Source organism: Leptonotus elevatus, chromosome 20 (genome assembly GCF_054856555.1).
Source record: "Leptonotus elevatus isolate MCC_2025b chromosome 20, RoL_Lele_1.0, whole genome shotgun sequence".
Taxonomy (NCBI): Eukaryota; Metazoa; Chordata; class Actinopteri; order Syngnathiformes; family Syngnathidae; genus Leptonotus; species Leptonotus elevatus.
This window is the reverse complement of record NC_141258.1, coordinates 13,984,413-14,004,300: the sequence shown is the minus strand read 5'-3', so window position 1 is coordinate 14,004,300 and position 19,888 is coordinate 13,984,413. Positions and strand designations below refer to the sequence as shown.

The window sequence follows — 19,888 nt, the reverse complement described above, 5'->3', positions numbered from 1 at the left end:
CGCCATTGATATAAGCAGGCCCTGGTGTAGAATGTACTGGAACCACTCTGGAGCACACAGTTCCCAACTCCTTTGGGATGGCTCAGCAGGCTTCGAGACCTCGTGAAAAATACAGCCAGGGAGAAATTTCTCACACATACTGGTACGCTGAGCCATTAGCTGCCTGACCTAGACAGACAAATGCATCCAAGATACGACAGGATGGCGGATGGAGTGAGAGAAACAACAACAAGAGTTTCAGACACTATCTCTATTTGGAGATACTGTTATGCATTGGGGAAATGTGGGAGACTGTTGAGAAGGATGCACATTCTCACACACTCTCAGGCATTGACGCTGTACAGTACATGCACACATATGCTCAGACTAACTGCCAGCATTGTCTACTAAGGTCCTGTGTGTGCGCATGCAAGTGTAAGCTCCTCCTTACAGCTGACAATGACTGTTTTGTTACTACACATCTCCACCATTTACTGAATGAGAATTATTCAAGAACATCCATTAGTAGACATGAATTACTCTCACACATCTGAAAGTTTGAGACCTGCTCAAATGTGTGTGCAAATATTTTGGAGGTTGTTTAGAAACCTATAATATGCTATCTCATTTTTTCAATTGATTACTAGAGATAGACCGATATGCTATTTTCAGGGCCGATATCGGTAGTCAGGGAGGCCGATAACCGATATTTGAAGTCAATATACATTTTTAATAATAAAATAATAATAAAAACTCCATCACTTGACTGCTTAAATACCTTCAAGCACATGTGTATTAAACAGCTTTTGTGATTTGTTTTTTTGTTTGCCATCAGCTTTTGCACCAACTATAATGCCAACTCCCAAATAGCCACTAATTTGCGGGCTAACTGATAGCTCGCGGGCTACCCATTCACCCACACGCTAACCCCGGGATAACTCCCAAATAGTCGCTAAAAACGGCTATTAGGTTAACGCGCGAGCTAACCGTTAGCTCACGGGCTAACCAAATAACCATTAATTCGCAAGCTAACCATTAGCTTGCGGGCTAACCATTCAGCCGCACGCTAACTCCCAAATAGTTGCTAATTCGCGAGCTTACTGTTAGCTCGTGGGCTAACGGTTCACCCACACGCTAACCCCGGGATAACTCCCAAATAGTCATTAATCGACTAATAGCCGCTAATTGCTGCTTATTGGCTGTTAGCACTGCACGAGCAACCAATCAGATGGTGCTGTGGGCGGGCCAATCCTGCAGAAAGTCAACAGCCGCTGACACAGAGCAGACGGAGGAGAAATGCGCCCATTAGAGCAAAAACACAACAACAGTTTTTAATATATCGGCCATCAAAACAAAAAAAAGAGGCCGTTGCCAATATTCATAAAATGCTGAATATCTGCGCCGATTATCTGCCGGGCCGATTATTGGTCTATCCCTAGTAATTACCAAACCGAGACACAAAACAAGAATGCACAAATGTGGTATGTTAAAGTAATCTAACAAAACCATTTGGTGTCTTTATGATGCCAAGATAAAATGTAAAATATTTGCCACGTTTATTTTGATTAATTGATTGATTTATTTATTGAACATATGTACATTAGCGGAAAAAGAATGAAAGAAAAGAACCATCAAAGTTCAAAGGGAGTAGTTATTAGTAGTAGTTACAGTCCTGAAGAAAATATTCATCACGATTAATTTGGTAATAATTGAAATCAGAATAAGGACAATCATTAGGTTTTTTTGGTACAAAACAAGAAAATGTTAAAAAATATTAAGACAAATAAATTTCTTTGAAACACAATATTTATGCATGTTCCTCTTGGACCAAACAAGATTGATTAAATTAGTGATTTTTTTTTTAAATGGGGAAAAAAGGTGCAAAAATATAAATTAAACAACTCAAAATTAGTATTTTAGTATTTTATTTTTGTTTACAATTGTGCCAATCTTGTCATTGCGGAGTGTAATAATTGAAATTGTAATTAAATTTTGATTAATTGCACTGCCCTAGTCCAACCCCATATTACTCATATCAATACACTAATAGGTTATTAATTTTCAATAATATCAAAATAAAAACAAAACAAGTTTAAGCTAATGTTTATATCTGATTTGAATATTTCTCCAACACACATCTATTTCTTAATTATTCCATAAATTAATAAACATTTCGTCACCCTCTTTAAATTATCATTCAATCGATTAATCAACTAATCGGATTAATTAAAATTGTGCATTTAAAATGTATTACAAAAGCATTTTTCCCCAATTACTGTTTATTAACCAGTGATTGGTGTGTATTCCATACTTCATATTCATATAGTGATTTAAGTAAAAACAGGTGTTTGCAAATCTCTTATTATGATTGAACACAGAAGATAATCAGTCTTTTTTCATGAAGGCTACAGAAATCTGTGAACAATCACTGTTGGACTATTTTAAATTTAATTATTCAGATTAATCATTTATTTTTGTCAGCTCTACTTATAATTGTATCATTTTGATTTCTTAATTATAAAAATAAATTCTACATAAGCAGCAGTTCATTAAAAACACAATTTAATGCATATTAAATGCTAATTGAATAAATACAATTGAAGTTAGAATGGTGGCCCTCAACAATGACAATGGACTCTCTAGTCAGAGACAATGCAAGAAAGCTGAACAGAAAAGTAACTTAAAATAGAGCTGCTGGATATTAATGCACAATTATAAAATATTGTGAATAGTTCTGGTAGTGGTAGTAGTAGGAATTTTAGCAGTTGTTAGTAGCATATTTTAATGTCCTTAGAAACCCCCAGAGATCATATTCCATTTGTATCATGAGGAATCAAACGGTTAAGCAAGGCCAAATGAAAATAACTATAATTACTCTGACTGAGCTAATGTTTTTTTCAAAACACAACTCAAAATAGAAACAGTGACATACCTCAAGCCCAGTATACGATTAAGTCTTAAAAAAGTTCATTTTGCCTCAAAAGCCGCAAATTGCGAGTTAAAATGTCTGACAATTAAAAGCTTTCTGACTGCTACCACAACACAAAAGGCTTTTTCAGTTCGCTGCTACGTGCTGAGGAGATGCACAGCAAATTGGTCCGAGGCCCGCAGTGACAGTTTCACCACAAGATATGTGAAAACCTCAAATAGATTCTTTAGTCTCAAGCCAAGTTGGAAACAGCTGACATTTCATTTCAATGCCTTGCGCGCATTTATGTGTGTGAGATGACACAAATGACAGCATTTCTGATGTGACGTAAGCACAGAGCGGGCCTTTTTTTTCCCGCTGGGAAGCACCTGGCTGGCTGCTCGACAGCACATATCTGACCCCAGGAATTCCGCGAAAGCCTCTGCGAGAAGCCCACTCCTCACTCTTCCGTTTCATTATAAACACAGCTGACACTCCGCTGAGAGAAGTAATACCTAACAGCTTGTTGCAAATTACTTGAGATCCCCTGGGAACATAGCAATGTAATGACAGACTGTCAATGACACAAAGCAAAAATTAATTATCCCATAATTGTAATGTGATTATTAATATAGAATATCAACGCAAATTATTACATTTTTGACACGAGAGAAAGATAATACAGAAGAGAAAATACATGAAATGACTCCACATGTTGGAGTATGTAATCAATATTTATGTTTTCAATAGGGATAGACCGATTATCGGCCAGGGTGATTATCGGTGCAGATATTTGTTATTATGACGAAAATTGTTATTGGCTTTAAAAAAATAAAAATATAAATAAATAAAAACTAATGGCCGGGTAATAGGTTAACCTCAGGGAACTATTTATTTACATTTTCAGTTAACTTTATAGGAGATGCTGCCGACTGTGGGAACTCTCTGCAACATATGTTTTTGTTTGAAAGTAAAACAAATATACATGAACGTTTAACATTTCAGTTATTTTTGCATTTTGAAAAAAAATATTTACTGGTGAAAACTATAAGGCGTTATTATATTTACTTGTTTAAGCTTTTAACTTTTTAAGACATAATTATGACTTTGGGAGCTACGTGAACATTTTGTTAGGATTTTAAAACAAAGATGTCTATTGTGTGAGATTAAAAACAAAAAAAAAAACCTTTAGCAAATCTGAAACATTGTCAAATAAATATACGGTTAAAGACATTTCAACAAAGTTAGATGTTAGAATTTGTTTTTTACACCAATATCAGCCACACCATGTTAATACTTGGGCCCAAGCAAACTGGCCGCAAGAAGTTTTCAAGAAAATGTTACGTATTTTAAAACTATAAGGCGCACTTAAATTTGTCTTATGTGTGCACAGAGTTCCGGAGACGTTTTCCTTCCAGCCAAGCTTCGGGGCAAATGTTGCTGCGCCAACGCACGTTTCTGATTGGTGGTCTGGTTCACGCTCGTTCTTGGTTGTCTGCTGGCCTGTGTTGGGACTGCACGGGGTGGCGGTGGCGGTGGTGGTGGAGGTGGCGGTGGCGGTGATTGGTGGCGGTGGCGGTGGCGGTGGCGGTGGCGGTGGCGGTGGTGGTGGCGGCGGCGGCAGAAGAGAGTTGTCGCTGTATGTATTCAAATATGGAGATGGACCGAGAAAGTGAATAAAAAAAGATAAAATGAAACGCCAGTCTGCAGCGTCACCTCCTGCCTCCTGTAGTTCATTATGTTTACGCTGCTTGGACCCAAACCATTTGGCAATGTGTAGCGACCGGGCGCTATCAGATTTAAAATCTGTGGGAAACTCTGAATATTTTTTCCCCTCCTACTGAAAATGATTATCGGCTCCAAATATCGGTTATCGGTATCTTTGACTACTAATAATCGGTACTGAATCGGCCTATCTTTAGTTTTCAATAATGTACTGGAATCAGTCGCCCTCTTGTGGCTGTTTTAGGAACTAGAAAAGAGATGAATAGAAAATTGCCATTCATTTCATGCAATTTTGAGGAGAAATTTGTGATACATCTGTCATGTTTTGTGGGGGAATTTTTTTTGTAGGAAAAGTACTTGTGGTATTGGTACTTAATATCGGCATCCGTGCCTACTTAAGATTTGAGTACTCATACTAGTATCAGTCTGAAAAAAGTGGTATTGAACGAATGTTAAATGTCATATTCTTGATTTATTTCTAATCTGTAGTAGCAATGTATTCAGGTAAAATATTAAAAACGTAGTCACAGTCCAAATATTTCCTCACCTAACTGTATGTTGTAATCAGACAGTTTTGAGGTTTCCTTTCAACATTTCTTAACTGATTTTGTTCTATAAAATGAGGAAGAGGCCTCTCTGGTTTGAATGATCTCTGTTTCAAGGAAATGTGCCTGCTTGTTACTGACTTCCATTGACCATTTTAAACCAATTAAATTGCATTATGATGATGTCATTGAAGTTGTGCTGGCATTGTGGCTCATTTCTGATCATGTTAAATGTGCACAGTAAATTCTACTCTAAACTGAGTCTAATTTGTTCCCACTCTAAATAGAGTCAAATTTACAGTTGGAAGAGAGTAAAAAAAAAAAAATTAAAAAAAGTCACTTAAGGGTTGAGGAACAAACCCACAACTTCAGGTTGGGAGACAGCCAATCTACCCACTATAGCCCGTGTCAACTTGAATCTTCGTTAACTCGTTCTTGGTTTCCTCTTGGATATGAACAAACAGTAGGCAGTGTTTCCCTCAGATTTTAAATCTACTTAGGTGGGTGGACTCGGGTGAGTGGACTCTTTGGGGGTGTTCCTGTTACTTGTGTCTCCACATAATCCACAAGTGAATGACAGCGAACTATTGTTACATGCGGTACCTCTGGTCGTGGCACGTTTTTTATATATTTTTTTAATTAAATGTTCTTGAAATCTACTTGGGTGGTGGCCAGTTTACTTGGGTGGCCCGCCCAAGTATTAGCATGGTGTAGAGAACACCGAGTAGGAGTGGTATAGCTCATGTGGTAAAGTGGCAGACTTCCAAGCTGAAGGTTGTGAGTTCGTTCCTCAACCATTGTGTAACTTTTTTTTAATTAACTAGTAAAATGTAGTCAAAATCTCTCCTTACAAAATTTACTTAGAATTTCTGAGTGAAAAATCTTTAACTCATTCACTCCCAGCCATTTTCACTGAAGCAACCCCCTTCGCTCCCAGCTGTTTTACTGGATTTTGACCTAGTAAAGGCCCACAGAAGATTGTGTTCTATTGCTGTAAAAACATGGAACCTACCAAAAGAAAGATTAGAGTCTGGCTAAAAAAAATTCATCTTGTCTATAAATCTATATAATTCGGTGTTTTTTCTTTTTTAAGACAAAAAAAAGTTTTTTGCTTTACCTTGACTAGTTTCGGCGACGACTGCCGCCTTTTTGTCTTAAAAAATTTAAATCACAGGAAGAGTCTCTTTCATCTGGAAAAAGAAGTGTATTTCTGTCCGTTTCCGTTTCCATTTTGCCGCAATTAGCATTAGAATATAGATAAGTTTCATCATTATTCACAAATCTGTTTAGAACTGAGAGTAAATCAGCTTGTTTGCAATATGGCCCTGGTTGATCTCTTATAGTCTGCTGCCACCTGGCCATCAAGGCCTTCTTGTATGCTCTAGCATAAAATAAGAATGAATTATTATTTTTTAAACGTATAAATATGTCTTTGGGACACTTAAAACGTTTAAAATAGAACATAAATATATGTTTTAGGGAGCAAACGAATTAATGTTTTTTTAATGTGATAGGCAAATTTTGCAAATTAAAATTGACTCTCTTCCTTGTGTAAATGTTACTCTATTTAGAGTAGGATCAAACAGACTTAGTTTAGAATCAAATTTACTCTACAGAGTTGACTGCGTATGCAAGAGAACAATGGTTGATCAATGGGAACCAGTGGGTGTGGTGTACCAGGCGGCAACAGGCCTCTGAAGCACTTGAATGAACCGTTTTGTCTGACAAAGCCACAACATGGGATCACATCCATCATAATGACGATGTTTAAATCAATATAGAAACAATATGATATGATTTATGAAAAACACATGAAAAGCATCCAACGTTATGCTTGACAAACTTGACTGGTACTGTAGATGAGTATGAACACGTTTATTCGAAATTTCCACCATCTGAATGATAGAAGCAAACCTTTTGCTCTCTCAAGAGTTAATTGGAGTTAATCTATTCAGTGAACAAAAAGTGGCTGAGTCATTTGATTGTGAAACTCAACTCAAACATCACAAATATCCAACCACAGTTTCAGTCAAGGATACTGTGAAACCACAGTGTGTGATAAGTCGCACAAAACATCAGATAACTATGTTGTGCGTTCATGTGTTTTTGCGTCAGAGCGGGAAAATCTCTGACTGATTATTGAATGGAAATATTTACCCAATTAACCTAAAGATACCACTTTTTTTTCAGACCGATACCAGTATGAGTATTCAACTCTTGAGTGGTCACCAATACAAAGTAGTACTAGTACTTTTGATACAATAATAATTTTATTCAAAAATAATTTTAAGAAATACCTATATATCTCATTATTAGGGCAGGGTATCGATTCAATTTCGATTCACAAGAGTTCTGTTCGATAAGATTCTGATTTTTTTCTCCAATTCGGTTCGATTCACTTCAATTCAATATGATATTGATTACTTATAGCTCATCAATTCTTCTTGCATGTCAAGGACCTGACAAAAAAACAAAAAACAAATATATTCCAAAGTAAAATTTGAGGAGGCAGTAAGTAACTGGTCAAATTATTTAGTTTATTAATGAAAGTAACACATGTGAGACAAACGTTGACATCAGCATGGATGAAATGAAAATATAAAAAAATCTAAATCAATAATTGTAAATAAAAATATGTTAAAAAGATTCTGAATTGTCTTAAAGTGTAATAAGTCAAGCCTTTCATCAATGTAAGAAAATACTTTTAAATTTATGTGAATAGTAAATTTAAAGAAAACAGTAGACAGTTAAAAAAAAAACAGTAAAAAAACATAATGACCTTTAAAATTCTATTTTCTTAAGGATTTAAAAGATATATAAAATAGTTTTAAGAATCAATATCGGGCTTGAAAAGGAAAATCGATTCGATTCGATTATTTTAAACCCAGACAGCCCATCTCATTACAGCATTTTCCCTTAAAAGTGCATGAAATTAATAGCAATTTTCGATTTGTAAAATGGCCACAAGAAATATGGACAGGCCTGATACCAATACCTGGTATTGCTACTCGGCTACAATAAAAAAAAATTAAAAAGTGATGCAGATTTCATTGTCTTGTAGAAATTCAACGAAAGTACTGCCCACTTAAGAGGTACATTTAACCTCAACAATTCAGAAATATTCATGATCGTATTGCAAAATAAAGGAGGAATACAACTTTTTTGCTTATGTGCTTTTCCTCCACTCATTAAACTTAGCAAAATGTAATGAAGCTAACATAGATCAACTTAACACTTAAACATTACCTTCCTTGTATTAAATAAAATATTTTAAAAAAAATTTAAAAAACAGGAAGACAAAAAGAAGCAGATAGTAACAAGTATCAAAGAAAACGCCATTCTTAACTAAATAAAGTTACAACTACGGTTTCCTAATCAGAAATATAAGCCTGTGAGAGAAACCAAATGAGTTGCCATAGAGCAAAGCAGTACATGAATTTGCGCATCAACAAAAAATGGGGTTAAAAAAAAAAGGGGTGGGGAGATTTAATTAAGCCACAACAAAACGTTGACGTCTAGCTACGAATGGGTTAATTGAAACGACTGCATTCCAAAGTCAAAAGCTAAGCATTGCTACAATGTTGCTATATGTTAGCATAACCCATGATGGTGCTATGAGCTAGCTTCTGATGATAGCACATACTTGATTGTAATGGTAAAGTTGTCAGTATGGGGTGGATTTTTCTGTTCGGCAACTAACTATGCCACAGGTTCACCACATCTTTGGTCCTGGATCTGAACTGGATTCATTTTAATCCCCCAAAAATATACCAGTCCATACTTACTGGTAGCTGCCAAGTTTATCACTGCAGCATAACACAACATTAACAGTTGTGCGCGTGCATACACAATTGATCAATAAAACTCCAAATATGAGGCCATAGCTGCAAATCAAAGAATGTGACAAATGTGAGTTTCTGGGTGGGATCAACCTGTTGAACAGGAGAGCTTTCACCAAATGAAGCAAGAACACACTCATATAAAGACTGATAACACATTCTCGCCTATCACTTCTACTACTCACACACAGATTCTACCATCCAGTGTTAAGCGGGGTACATACTAGGGGTGTGCCATCTAAAGCACCCCACGATTCGATTCGATTACGATTCAGGGAGCTACGATTTGATTATTGAACGATATAGACTAAAGGTTGCGGTGGATGATGACATTCATCTCGCCCTTTCAAAGCTGCAGGAAAGTTTTGACAGTCCTTCTTCTATTGTTTGCTGGTTAGCAGCAACAACCGTCGGATTATTCTCCGCTAACCTGGGGTGGAAACGCGAGAGGTGCTGTTACATGTTTCCCGCTATCTTTTTATTCTGAGGAGAAAATCTGTCGCTAAGTAACATCGGCTGCCGCCATCATCATTATGTGCGGGCGCCAGGCATGTCTTCTACTTTTGTGTTCCTGTCATTAAGTTATTATGGAAAATAATCATTTTTGAACATTTACGAATCGTAATCAAATCGTCAAGTGTTGCATCGCGATGCATCTAATAATCGATGTTTTGGCACACACCTAGTACATACATAGGCTACACAACCAGGCCACATTTGAGCATTCTCTCTCACATCTAAAAAAAACTGATGAAGATGTTAAAAATGGGAATGTCTGTGTAGGCTGCTTGCTGGCAAAAACAATCAAGCTGTGCAAACTGTCACTCATGTTTCCAAAACTCCATCACCACATCCCGCTCACAGAACTTAAGTAAGCGCCCACATTTCCCTCAAGTGGGAAAATGAGGGGCTGACCATGAGGAACAAGAGCAGCCAGTGCATTCACGCGCACTGAGAGGAGACCTGAGAATTTCAATGGAATGCGAATGGAATGAGGAAGTGTGCGGCCACTCAGCAAGATGCCAGTCACAGAACAAGGTTTGACTAAATCTGATAAACACAGCACGGGGAAACTATTCATCTGCGCATGTGCCAATGATGTCTTTCTCTTTTAGTAGCGGCTCGATGCCCGTTTGTTAAATGAATCGATTTGAAGTTTGTATTCATGCATTGGGTCTAATAAGAAGGCCCCACGGTATGGGGGTGCAATCCCATAGTGGGCTGCCATTGTGCTCCTCAAGGAATAAACAAGCAAACAAACACGTTTTTGTTTTTTTGTGATTATTGAAAATCACTTTACTTCCATTAAATCTTACCTCCAACACCTGGACATAACTTGAAGGAAACCACCCTCGGGCTCCATCTTTCTCTCCTTCCCACCAGCCTCCAGGCAGAGACTGCAACACCTTGATCATCTCCCCGGCATCGAAGCTCAGTCCCTGCTGGTGCTGCTCTCCACTGAACGGGTACAAAGTTTTGCAGTATGATCCAGACATCGCCCGTAAACGCTAAACGTCTCAGACGAGCTGCCTGATGACAGTGGTGGTGGTGGTAAAAGTCGGCACCTCGGAAGAGAACACGAATGAGACTTTGTTGTGAAACTTGTTTAGAGTAGATGAACAGGTTGTCGGGTGGTCTCCGTGCAGCACGCCCCGCGCCGTTCTGCTTCTACTGCCCGAGCGCTGTGTTCTGTTGAGGCCACAAAACTCAAACGTCAAGCTGCGTGAAGGGAAGGAAAAGCAAACGGGAAAACGCTGACAAATTCAAAATAAAAGCCAGAAAGAACAACAAAAAAAAAGATTTACGTTTACAGTGTAAATACGACATAGGGTAATCCTAAAAAAGGTCAGACTGAAGTGTACCTTAAAAGGGAATTTGTAATTTTAGAACTGTTAGCAAGATTTGATTGCCTCACTTCACTCACTTCTCCACGCGTCTCTGACAACAGCCACACCCAATCACTGACGTGCCCTTGACGTTTGCTGTATGTGGAGTGGACGTATACGCTGTACGTAGTTGCTCTGTAAACAAGCCAACATTAGCCCAGTGAAGTGACTACCACTTGGGGCTCCAGGTGGCAGAGTGGTACCTTCACTTACCTCCGATGCAGGTTGTCGTGGGTTCGCTTCGCCGCCTGTGAGACCATGTTCATATGTGTGCGTATTTAGTGACTGCCACTTTGCTAGCATGACATTAGCAACGTTCCACATTGCGGAACTATAAATGTTAGTTTACTGTATTGTTGTTATGGTATGCACATAAAATGTCAAAGATTGAGTTACATAAAACCAGTATAATCAGGCAGGGATAAGCATTGCTGTCCTGTAACAAATATGCAGCAGAGTCAGTGGGCGACGAGGATTTAAGTGTTACGTCTTTGTAGAATCCTAGTTTCAAATTTCCACAACTTTCTTAATATTTATCCTATTTTCAAAAGCCTCCTGTCATTGGGAAGCCTGATAAACACAGAACCAGACAACAAATATTGTCTTGTTTATTTATTATTTCTAATCAATTAAATTAGAATAAACTGCAGGTTTAAATTTTCAAAAAAAAAAAACAATCAAAAAACACTTATATTTGGTTATTTGCAGACTGTAGTTTCCCCTCTAAGTGTGAATGGGAGTGTAGTCCGTCTTCTGAGTTACACTACTGCCACAAGGGGGCACTGTGTGACAAGGGAGTAACTAAAACCGTCAAGAGTTACTTTTCGCTGGCTCTTATTTGTAAAAACTACACTCAACAGAATACTGTATTAAAAAAAACTTAATGATATATATATCAAGATTATTTGATTCTTGTTACACTCCTATTTTTATGGGTGAATGCTAGATAGATAGATAGATAGATAGATAGATAGATAGATAGATAGATAGATAGATAGATAGATAGATAGATAGATAGATAGATAATTTCAGTATTAATTTTAGTTTTTTTTTTTAAATATATATATTACTTATGCTCAATATTTAAAATAAAATAAAAACACCATGGTAAAATGATAAATAATGCATTTCTTACCTAAAGTTGCATTTCAGCTGAGTTAAATGGAAAAAGCAGGCAAGCCGACCCATTGGAGCCAAAAGTCAAGCATGAAAAATTGTTGCGACGTCGTCTGTAGGTGCTTTTCTATTGGCTGCTGTTAGAAGGCGTCCCTTCTGCGTGACACTTTCAAAGGTACTTATTCTGGTTAACATCAAAATCAATATACTTCAAATCACATTTAAAATCATCCCCAAAGGCTCATGCATTAAATTAATTAACAAAGACTAAAACAAAGGACATTTTTGCTATAATTATAATTAGTTTGGTAAACATAAACTGTAGTCTCAGTTAGTTTCTGTTTTATTTTATTTTATTTCATTAACAAATTAGTTATTTGAGTTTTAGTTTTAGTTATTTTGTTAGATTTTGTTAGCTAAAATAACTGGTAATCAAGATTAAGAAGGATTTCGAGGAGCTTCGTCACTTCCTGCAAGCTGAGGAGGAGGCCAGGTTGTCTGCTGTGATGGAGGAAGAGCAAAAGAAGACTCTGATGATGAAGGAGAAGATTCAGGCTCTCAGCAGAGACATGGCCGCGCTGTCAGACGAGATCAGAAGCACAGAAGAGCAGCTGACCTCTGACGCCTTTTCTTTCATGAAGAACTTCAAGACTGACATGACCAGAATCCAAAATCTACCCGACAAGCCCGAGTCTCTCCCAGGAGCTCTGCTGGACTAAGCCAAACATGTTGGCAACCTCAAGTTCAGCGTGTGGGAACGAATGAAGGAGATGGTCTCCTACAGTCCCGTCATTCTGGACCCAAACACGGCCAATCCAGGACTCGGTCTGTCTGAAGATCTGACCAGCGTGAGTTTAGAAAAAGGACAGCAGCGTCCAAATAATCCAGAGAAGTTCAAGTGTTACACTGTGCGCAGTTCTGCTTTGGCCTCTGGAATACACATGTGGGATGTTGAGTTGCTGAAGACAACAAAGCCTGGGCACTGGGGGTGACATTGGGAGACCTTTGTTTGCCAGATGACATGAAAACATGGAGAATTGCATTTTGTGAAGGTAAATACAAATAGTTTGCTCAGCCATTTGGATTGTGGAATCCGCCAGTAAAACTGCAGAGGATCTGACTTGACGTGGACACTAATGAAAGATCGCTTTCATTCTCTGAGTCTCTTTCAAACACTGAATTGTACAAAAAGTATCTTTCCGACTAGCCAAATTTGTCTGAATATATGAAAATGTATCCTTATTTTTGCACAATTGATAAAATTCCTCTGCAAATAATTCTACTTGCACACTATGGTACGACTCAGTCAGTGATGATGTTGGAGATGTTTTTCTCCCACAATTGTCATCAGTTATTTTGTATTAGCCCCCCCCCCCTCCCCTCCCGCAAAGGGATAGTTTACATTGATTGACCTGTTCAATAAACTGATATATAATTTTACATTTATATTATGGATTTAGATGGTACAAGAAAATAATCTATTTAAACAAAATGTAATTTAATGTTAAATTGTCTGCCGGCTTTTATGGTTTCTGATGACTTCATATACAATTCTTTGTGACTTTTGATTTTGCTGTATGCAATCGTCACCACTATAGGTGTCAGAAAGGACCCATCCAATATTTGTACTTTGTTATTTTATCTTTGTTGAAGTGTATCAGAAATACAGAGTGAATGTAGAAGAAATACATTTGAGAGAAAAGATGTGTATATTATTTTTTCTTTAAGTGCAAATTAAGCAATAAATCACATTCAACAAAAACAATCTCACCTCACTACACGCAAAAATATATATTTTTTTAAATCACCAAAATTAATATTTTGAAACAATGATGACATGACTGACTCAATTAAATTTGCCCTAAATTTCAATACCTTCTTTTTTATTCAACTTATTGCTGACTAAATTGGTGTGATGTACCTAATGTAGTGTCCAGTGCTTGTGACGGCAGCTGCGAAAAAGTGTGAGAAAGTGAAGCCGTCGCGCAATCATAAAATTAAAACAAAGAAAAACAAAAAACAAGTAACAGACCAATACCAAAAACTAGGACATGATAACACTTCTATACGTCAGAGCCAGGAATAACAGAAGCTGTACAACAAATTATGAGAAAACATTAGTCAGTCTATACAGTAGTAAAACCACACTAAAAACTCAGACAACTCATGCACCCGAAAGACACTATAAATATACAGTAATATTGTTTATGAAATTCCATGAAAATCTTGTAATAAAATTTTTCCTTGCTGAGTCTCAGCTCTTAAAAGACCTGCTATAGGTCGCAGCCGCCCACCCAATTAGCTGCTTGCTAGGAGAAAAAAAAAGTTCTCTTTTGTGTTTAGAGGAAGCACTAATGCCACATTGATTTAAAAAAGGAAAATGTATATATTTTTTAGCCACAATCCAGGGAATTAATTGTGCTCAAACACATTGGTTGTAATAATAAGGCAAGAATGAACCAACATTATTTTATAAGATGGATAATTATTTTAATAACCAATTAATCGATGAATCAGATCCCCAAAACACAGAATTTTTTTTTAGTTTGACCGTGTAGAACAGGGGTGGGTAAATTTGGTCCTCGAGGGCCAAGGGTTTTGGATGTTTTCCTTCTCCAAAACAGATGATTCATATGATCAGCTCACCAGCAAGCGCTGCAGAAGCCTGATAATGATCCTGTTCATCAGCTGTGTTGGAGGAGGGAAACCTCAAAAACCTGCAGGAATCCGGCCCTCAAGGACCGTTCTTTCCCACCCCTGGTTTATAAATTGCTAAAAACTTAATTGTGATTCAGTTCCTAATTTGGTCTGTAATATATAAGAAAAAATGAAATAAAATGTTGATCCTTGTTTTCCAAAAAACAACCAAATGTTTTATTTTGATTCAACACAAAGGATCAGCCTGCTTTCACGTAGACTACAGAAATCAGAGAATAGTGTTGAGAAGCTGAAATTCTTAACACTTGGGCACATTTTTTATTTTTTTTAAATAATCTACATAATTGATTGATTATAAAAAATAATGATCTGTTCTTTAATAATTGATTAGTTGTCGGTTAATTAGTAGTTGCAGCTCTTTGTGCAATTGTGCAAAAATAAGGAAACATTTTCATATATTCAGACAAATTTGGCCAGTCGGAAAGATACTTTTTGTACAATTCAGTGTTTGAAAGAGACTCAGAGAATGCAAGTCAGGGTCAACAGCTCCCTCTCGGAACCCAGATTGATAAGCACAGGCGCCCCACAGGGCTGCGTCAGCTCCCCGGTCCTCTTCACGTTGTACACAAATGATTGTGTGACATCACACCCAGAGAACTTTATCATTAAATTATCTGATGACACAGCTATCATCAGCTTGCTGCAGGCCGGCGGTAGCCCACTGGACTATTTCTCAGAAATAGAGAAATTTGTCCAGTGGTGTGACCAGAATCATATTGTGCTCAATGTGGGGAAGACAGAGGAGGTGATATTTGATCCAAAAACTGTTGGTGACCACAGGCCAGTCGTCATTAAAAGCAATCACATCAGCCAGGTGGGTTCATACAGATATCTGGAGGTCCACATTGACAACACACTCAGCTGGAGAATACATGTTGGAAGTCTCTGCTCCAAACTCCAACAGCGTCTCTATTTCCTACGCAGACTTAGGGTCTATGGAGTGGAGCAGAGGATCATGCTGTTGTTCCACCGGGCTGCATTGGAAAGTATCATCAGAAACGGCATTGCGGCCTGGTACGGCAACCTGACTGTGCAGTCAAGGTCACAGATTGCCGGTCTGGTGCGGACTGCCATGAAGATCATGGGGGTCAGGAATCATCCTTCCCTACAGATGCTTTATGAGCGGTCCGTCACCGGACTGGCACAGAAAATTGTTACTGACCCGACTCACATTCTGCATCATGAGTTCCAGCTACTGCCTTCCGGCAGGAGATTCAGGGCCCCCAGAACCAGGCTGAACCGCTACAAGAACTCATTCCTGCCGACATCCATCAAACTGCTTAACAACCAACATTAACTCAGTACAATAAGATATATGGTGCAATGTTGTATGTGTGGAATATATGCTTAGATAATATATATATATATATATATATATATATATATATATATATATATATATATATATATATATATATATATATATATATATATATATATATATATATATATATATATATATATATATGTATACACTTCTGTGAAGACTTCTGGGAAGTCTTCTACTTATTGCTGCAATTCTTATTTAACTTAAATTTTATCTCTTTTTATTCTGTTGTTTCTTCTTTACTGTAACTACAGCTGGACGGAGTCCAGGAAAAAGTTCCCCACGGGGAAAATAAAAGTATATCGTATCGTATCGTAACTTCTCTGGATTATTTGGACGCTGCTGTCCTTTTTCTAAACTCACACTGGTCAGATCTTCAGACAGACCGAGTCCTGGATTGGCCGTGTTTGGGTCCAGAATGACGGGACTGTATGAGACCATCTCCTTCATTCGTTCCCACACGCTGAACTTGAGGTTGCCAACATGTTTGGCTTAGTCCAGCAGAGCTCCTGGGAGAAACTCGTGCTTGTCGGATATATTTTGGATTCTGGTCATGGCAGTCTTGAAGTTCTTCATGAAAGAAACGGGGTCAAACGTCAGCTGTTCCTCTGTGCTTCTGATCTCGTCTGACACAGTGACCATGTCTCTGCTGAGAGCCGCAATCTTCTCCATCTTCATCAGAGTCTTCTTTTGCTCTTCCTCCCTCACAGCAGACAACCTGGCCTCCTCCTCAGCCTGTAGGAAGCAACAAAGCTCCTCGAAATCCATCTTAATCTTGCTTTACACCTGCTCCCTCTGGACCGTAATGTACGTCGCTTGTTCATTGCAGTCGTCTTCAGTCTTTTCTTTGCGTTCTGCAGGCCGTCCTGGAGTTTCTCTTTGTGATCTTCGTGAACTTCAATGAGGGGCCATACCTTGTGGCCATTGTGTTTTTTTGCATCTCTGCAGATAAGGCAGACAAGCTCCTGGTGGTCCACACAGAAGAGTTTCAGTTTATCCTTGTGCAATCTACAGATGACCAAGGGTTTCATCTAGAACCTTCGCAGAAAGTTTCACTGAGAACCCTTTTATATTTCAAGGGTTTCATAGAAAACATTCCTTGATTATTTGAGGTTTCTGATCGCTTGAGGTTTCACTTCAATCAAGCTTGTAATACAAATTCATACAGAGGGGATCACGTGTGTGAATCACCGCTGATATGTCACACCTGTTTCAAAGAGGGCGGAGCGTGTAATCAGTAGCAAAACTGGCATTCAACTCCCACAGGGCAACTGGGCTCCAGGTGGCAGAGTGGAACTGTCACTTGCCTACGATGCAGGTTGGCATGGATTTGCTTCCCCGCCTGGGAGACCATGTTTGTATGTGTGCATGTTTGTGTGAAATAGATATTAAAAATATAAAAATAACTGGTCTTTTGTTTTAACTTTCAAAATTCAAACACCAACTTTGAAATCCATCCATCCATTATATGAACCACTTGTTCCTCAAAAGGGTCGCGGGCAGTGGTTCTAGACAGTGTTACCCCAGAAATACACGCGCATGCGCAGAAACACACATATACAACATGCGCGCACTTGTATTTCAGGTTTCATTTTTCGCATTCGCTGGCAAGTTTTTAGCATGTCACGTGAGTAGCATAGTTTAAAAACCAATCCTTGTAGGCTATGCGATAACAGTTTTTAACTTATTCACTCCCAGCCATTTTAAAGTGAAAGTACCACTGATTGTCACACCCACCTAAGTGGGGCGAAATTCGTTCTCCGCAGCTTTAGCCGGAATTAGGTCAAAAAGTGGCACAATTGACAATCTATGCTCGTACTGCTTGTATTGTTCTCGTTTATTTCCGGGGGGAAAACATGCAGCGTAAACAGAGCTGTTATGGAACTTACAGAAACGACTCCAGACACTACGACCGTCCGCATGTGAAGGATGTATTCTTTATTCGTTTCCCAAAGCCAAAACTTCAGAGAGATAAATGTGAACGTGGATCAACTTGTGCGGGCCTCTAAAACAGCAGTTTAACGCTCGCCAAGTGAGCCTTTCACCCTCATATATAGTAAACATTTTGTTGGGGGCCATGCATGCATGCATGCTCTTACGATGACAATCCTGCTCTTGCCGATGTTCCCGGTCACCGCCGTCCCAGAGGTAAGCAATTGTCTTTATTATTTATTTATTTTTGTTTGCCATTTGTCACTACCTCGACTACCGGACAACAATAATGAACGACGAGGAAAAATGCTAAAATGGAGTTGCCACTGTTGTTCGGACCTGACTTGCTTATTTTATTTTTTTGCCTTTCGTGCAGCTGTGACATAGATGAATATGTATCTGTAGGGCCTTTTCTGTATTAAGAAAACTGGTTTATAAGCGGGAAGGATATAATAATTGAAAGAATTGAGGTATAGCGAGTGTTGTTGGTTGTGCCCAAGAAATTCAGAGTAGAATTCCGATATATTTCTATCTGTTTTTTCGTTTTGCAGCGATTAGCATTCGAATATAGCTTAGTTTCATCATTTTTCAAAAAAAAATTCATTTTTTTTTTCCACTAATCGTTTCAGTTTAAAACAGTGTGGAAAATAACTTTTTGCAACATGGCCCTGGATGATCTCTTATGCTCTACTGCCACCTGCTGCCTGTTTAAAAAAAATGCTCGGCACATTTATACCAATAACACACAATAAAACACAACAGGTCTTGCACATGCATTAGGCTACTGCATTACACTTACTGTAACGTGAAAAACATATTGATTCAAAAAGTTTTTTTTCCAATGTAATGCAAAATAACAGATAACAAAAATACCTACGTGCGCACATCGAAGTGACTCATCAGATACACAGAGAACGGAGTCGGTTTGAAGTCAATCAGATGAATCATCTAGGAGAAGTGGGCATAAGGATGACTTCTGTAAATGGGCAAAAATTGGCCACTTACTGATCCTTTTAGCATATAGTGCTAATTGTTGGTCTTGGGCTCTTTCATATACCTCCAAATGTTCATAGATCTTGCTGAAACGTACAACCGGGGCTGCTTTGTTAAAAATATCTAGGGGGTGCTGTGAGTCTTTTTGTTTTTTTATCACACACTACACTATAAAATATTGCTAATTTTGCCAGGCCAGGTGTGTGTACCAAGTTTCATGAGTTTTCATGCCCTCAAAATCAGCGTTGCTTTCTTGGCGCACAGTGCATTGCCACGGCAACAAATATTTGTGAAAACTCACAAACTTTATGTTGTAACATCATGAACGCCTAAACATTTTTATGAGCAAATATGAGGCAGTTCTGGTTAACCTGTGAAGAGAATCTTCTGTTTCAATTTAATTATAACTGTTTAGATTTAGTCATAACTGTTTTAACTTACTTAGCAAAGATTGATAAGTGTAATAATGTGGCCAAACGTTTGAAGATTCTTCCTTCCACATTTTATCACTTAATTAGCCATCTGTTTCGGGGGGAGAAAATGTGTTATAATCAATTCCTTTGTAAAGTTTTATGATGCCTACAAAAGTGCCAGGATGTCTGGCAAACTGTGTTTCCGCCTGGTTGATCAGCTGCGGGTGGGCCGGATCGTGGTCGGGCAATGTTTACATATCAATTGAACATCTGTGGTTGTCTTGGGACTCGGAGGGCAGAGCGAGGAAGGGGAGGGGCTTTTTGGGATGCTGGGAGTATAATGGCGACTGCAAGTGGGAGGAGCTTTACAGACGCATGGGGAGATAATGGTGTTTGGCCACACATGTGCTTCTGTCCAGAAATTTCAGAATAAATAAAACCTTCGAAGGAACTGTTTACCGATCTCAACTCTGATTCTGAAAACAACATTACGAACACGCGGAAAAC

At 38.3% G+C, this 19,888-nt stretch overlaps 1 protein-coding gene and 2 pseudogenes across 2 annotated transcripts in view; 1 reads left to right on the top strand and 2 right to left on the bottom strand.

The window, feature by feature from the left end:
• gas7b (growth arrest-specific 7b) overlaps window positions 1-10,825 on the bottom strand; it is a 58,697-nt gene extending 47,872 nt beyond the window's left edge. The window contains exons 1-2 of one of the 2 annotated variants that reach the window (XM_086064648.1): window positions 10,562-10,685; window positions 10,313-10,454 (exon numbers count right to left, since the gene is read on the bottom strand). In XM_086064648.1, coding sequence (XP_085920774.1) covers window positions 10,313-10,411 — 99 coding nt within the window. In that variant the 5' untranslated portion in view covers window positions 10,412-10,454; window positions 10,562-10,685. Of the gene's footprint in view, window positions 1-10,312 lie in introns of both variants that reach the window. The other variant, XM_086064647.1, reaches the window with a different exon arrangement.
• LOC147157171 (E3 ubiquitin-protein ligase TRIM35-like) lies at window positions 10,612-13,966 on the top strand (annotated as a pseudogene).
• Window positions 13,967-15,175: 1,209 nt separating this feature from the next.
• Window positions 15,176-17,074, bottom strand: LOC147157170 (E3 ubiquitin-protein ligase TRIM35-like; annotated as a pseudogene).
• Between the last annotated feature and the right edge of the window lie 2,814 nt (window positions 17,075-19,888).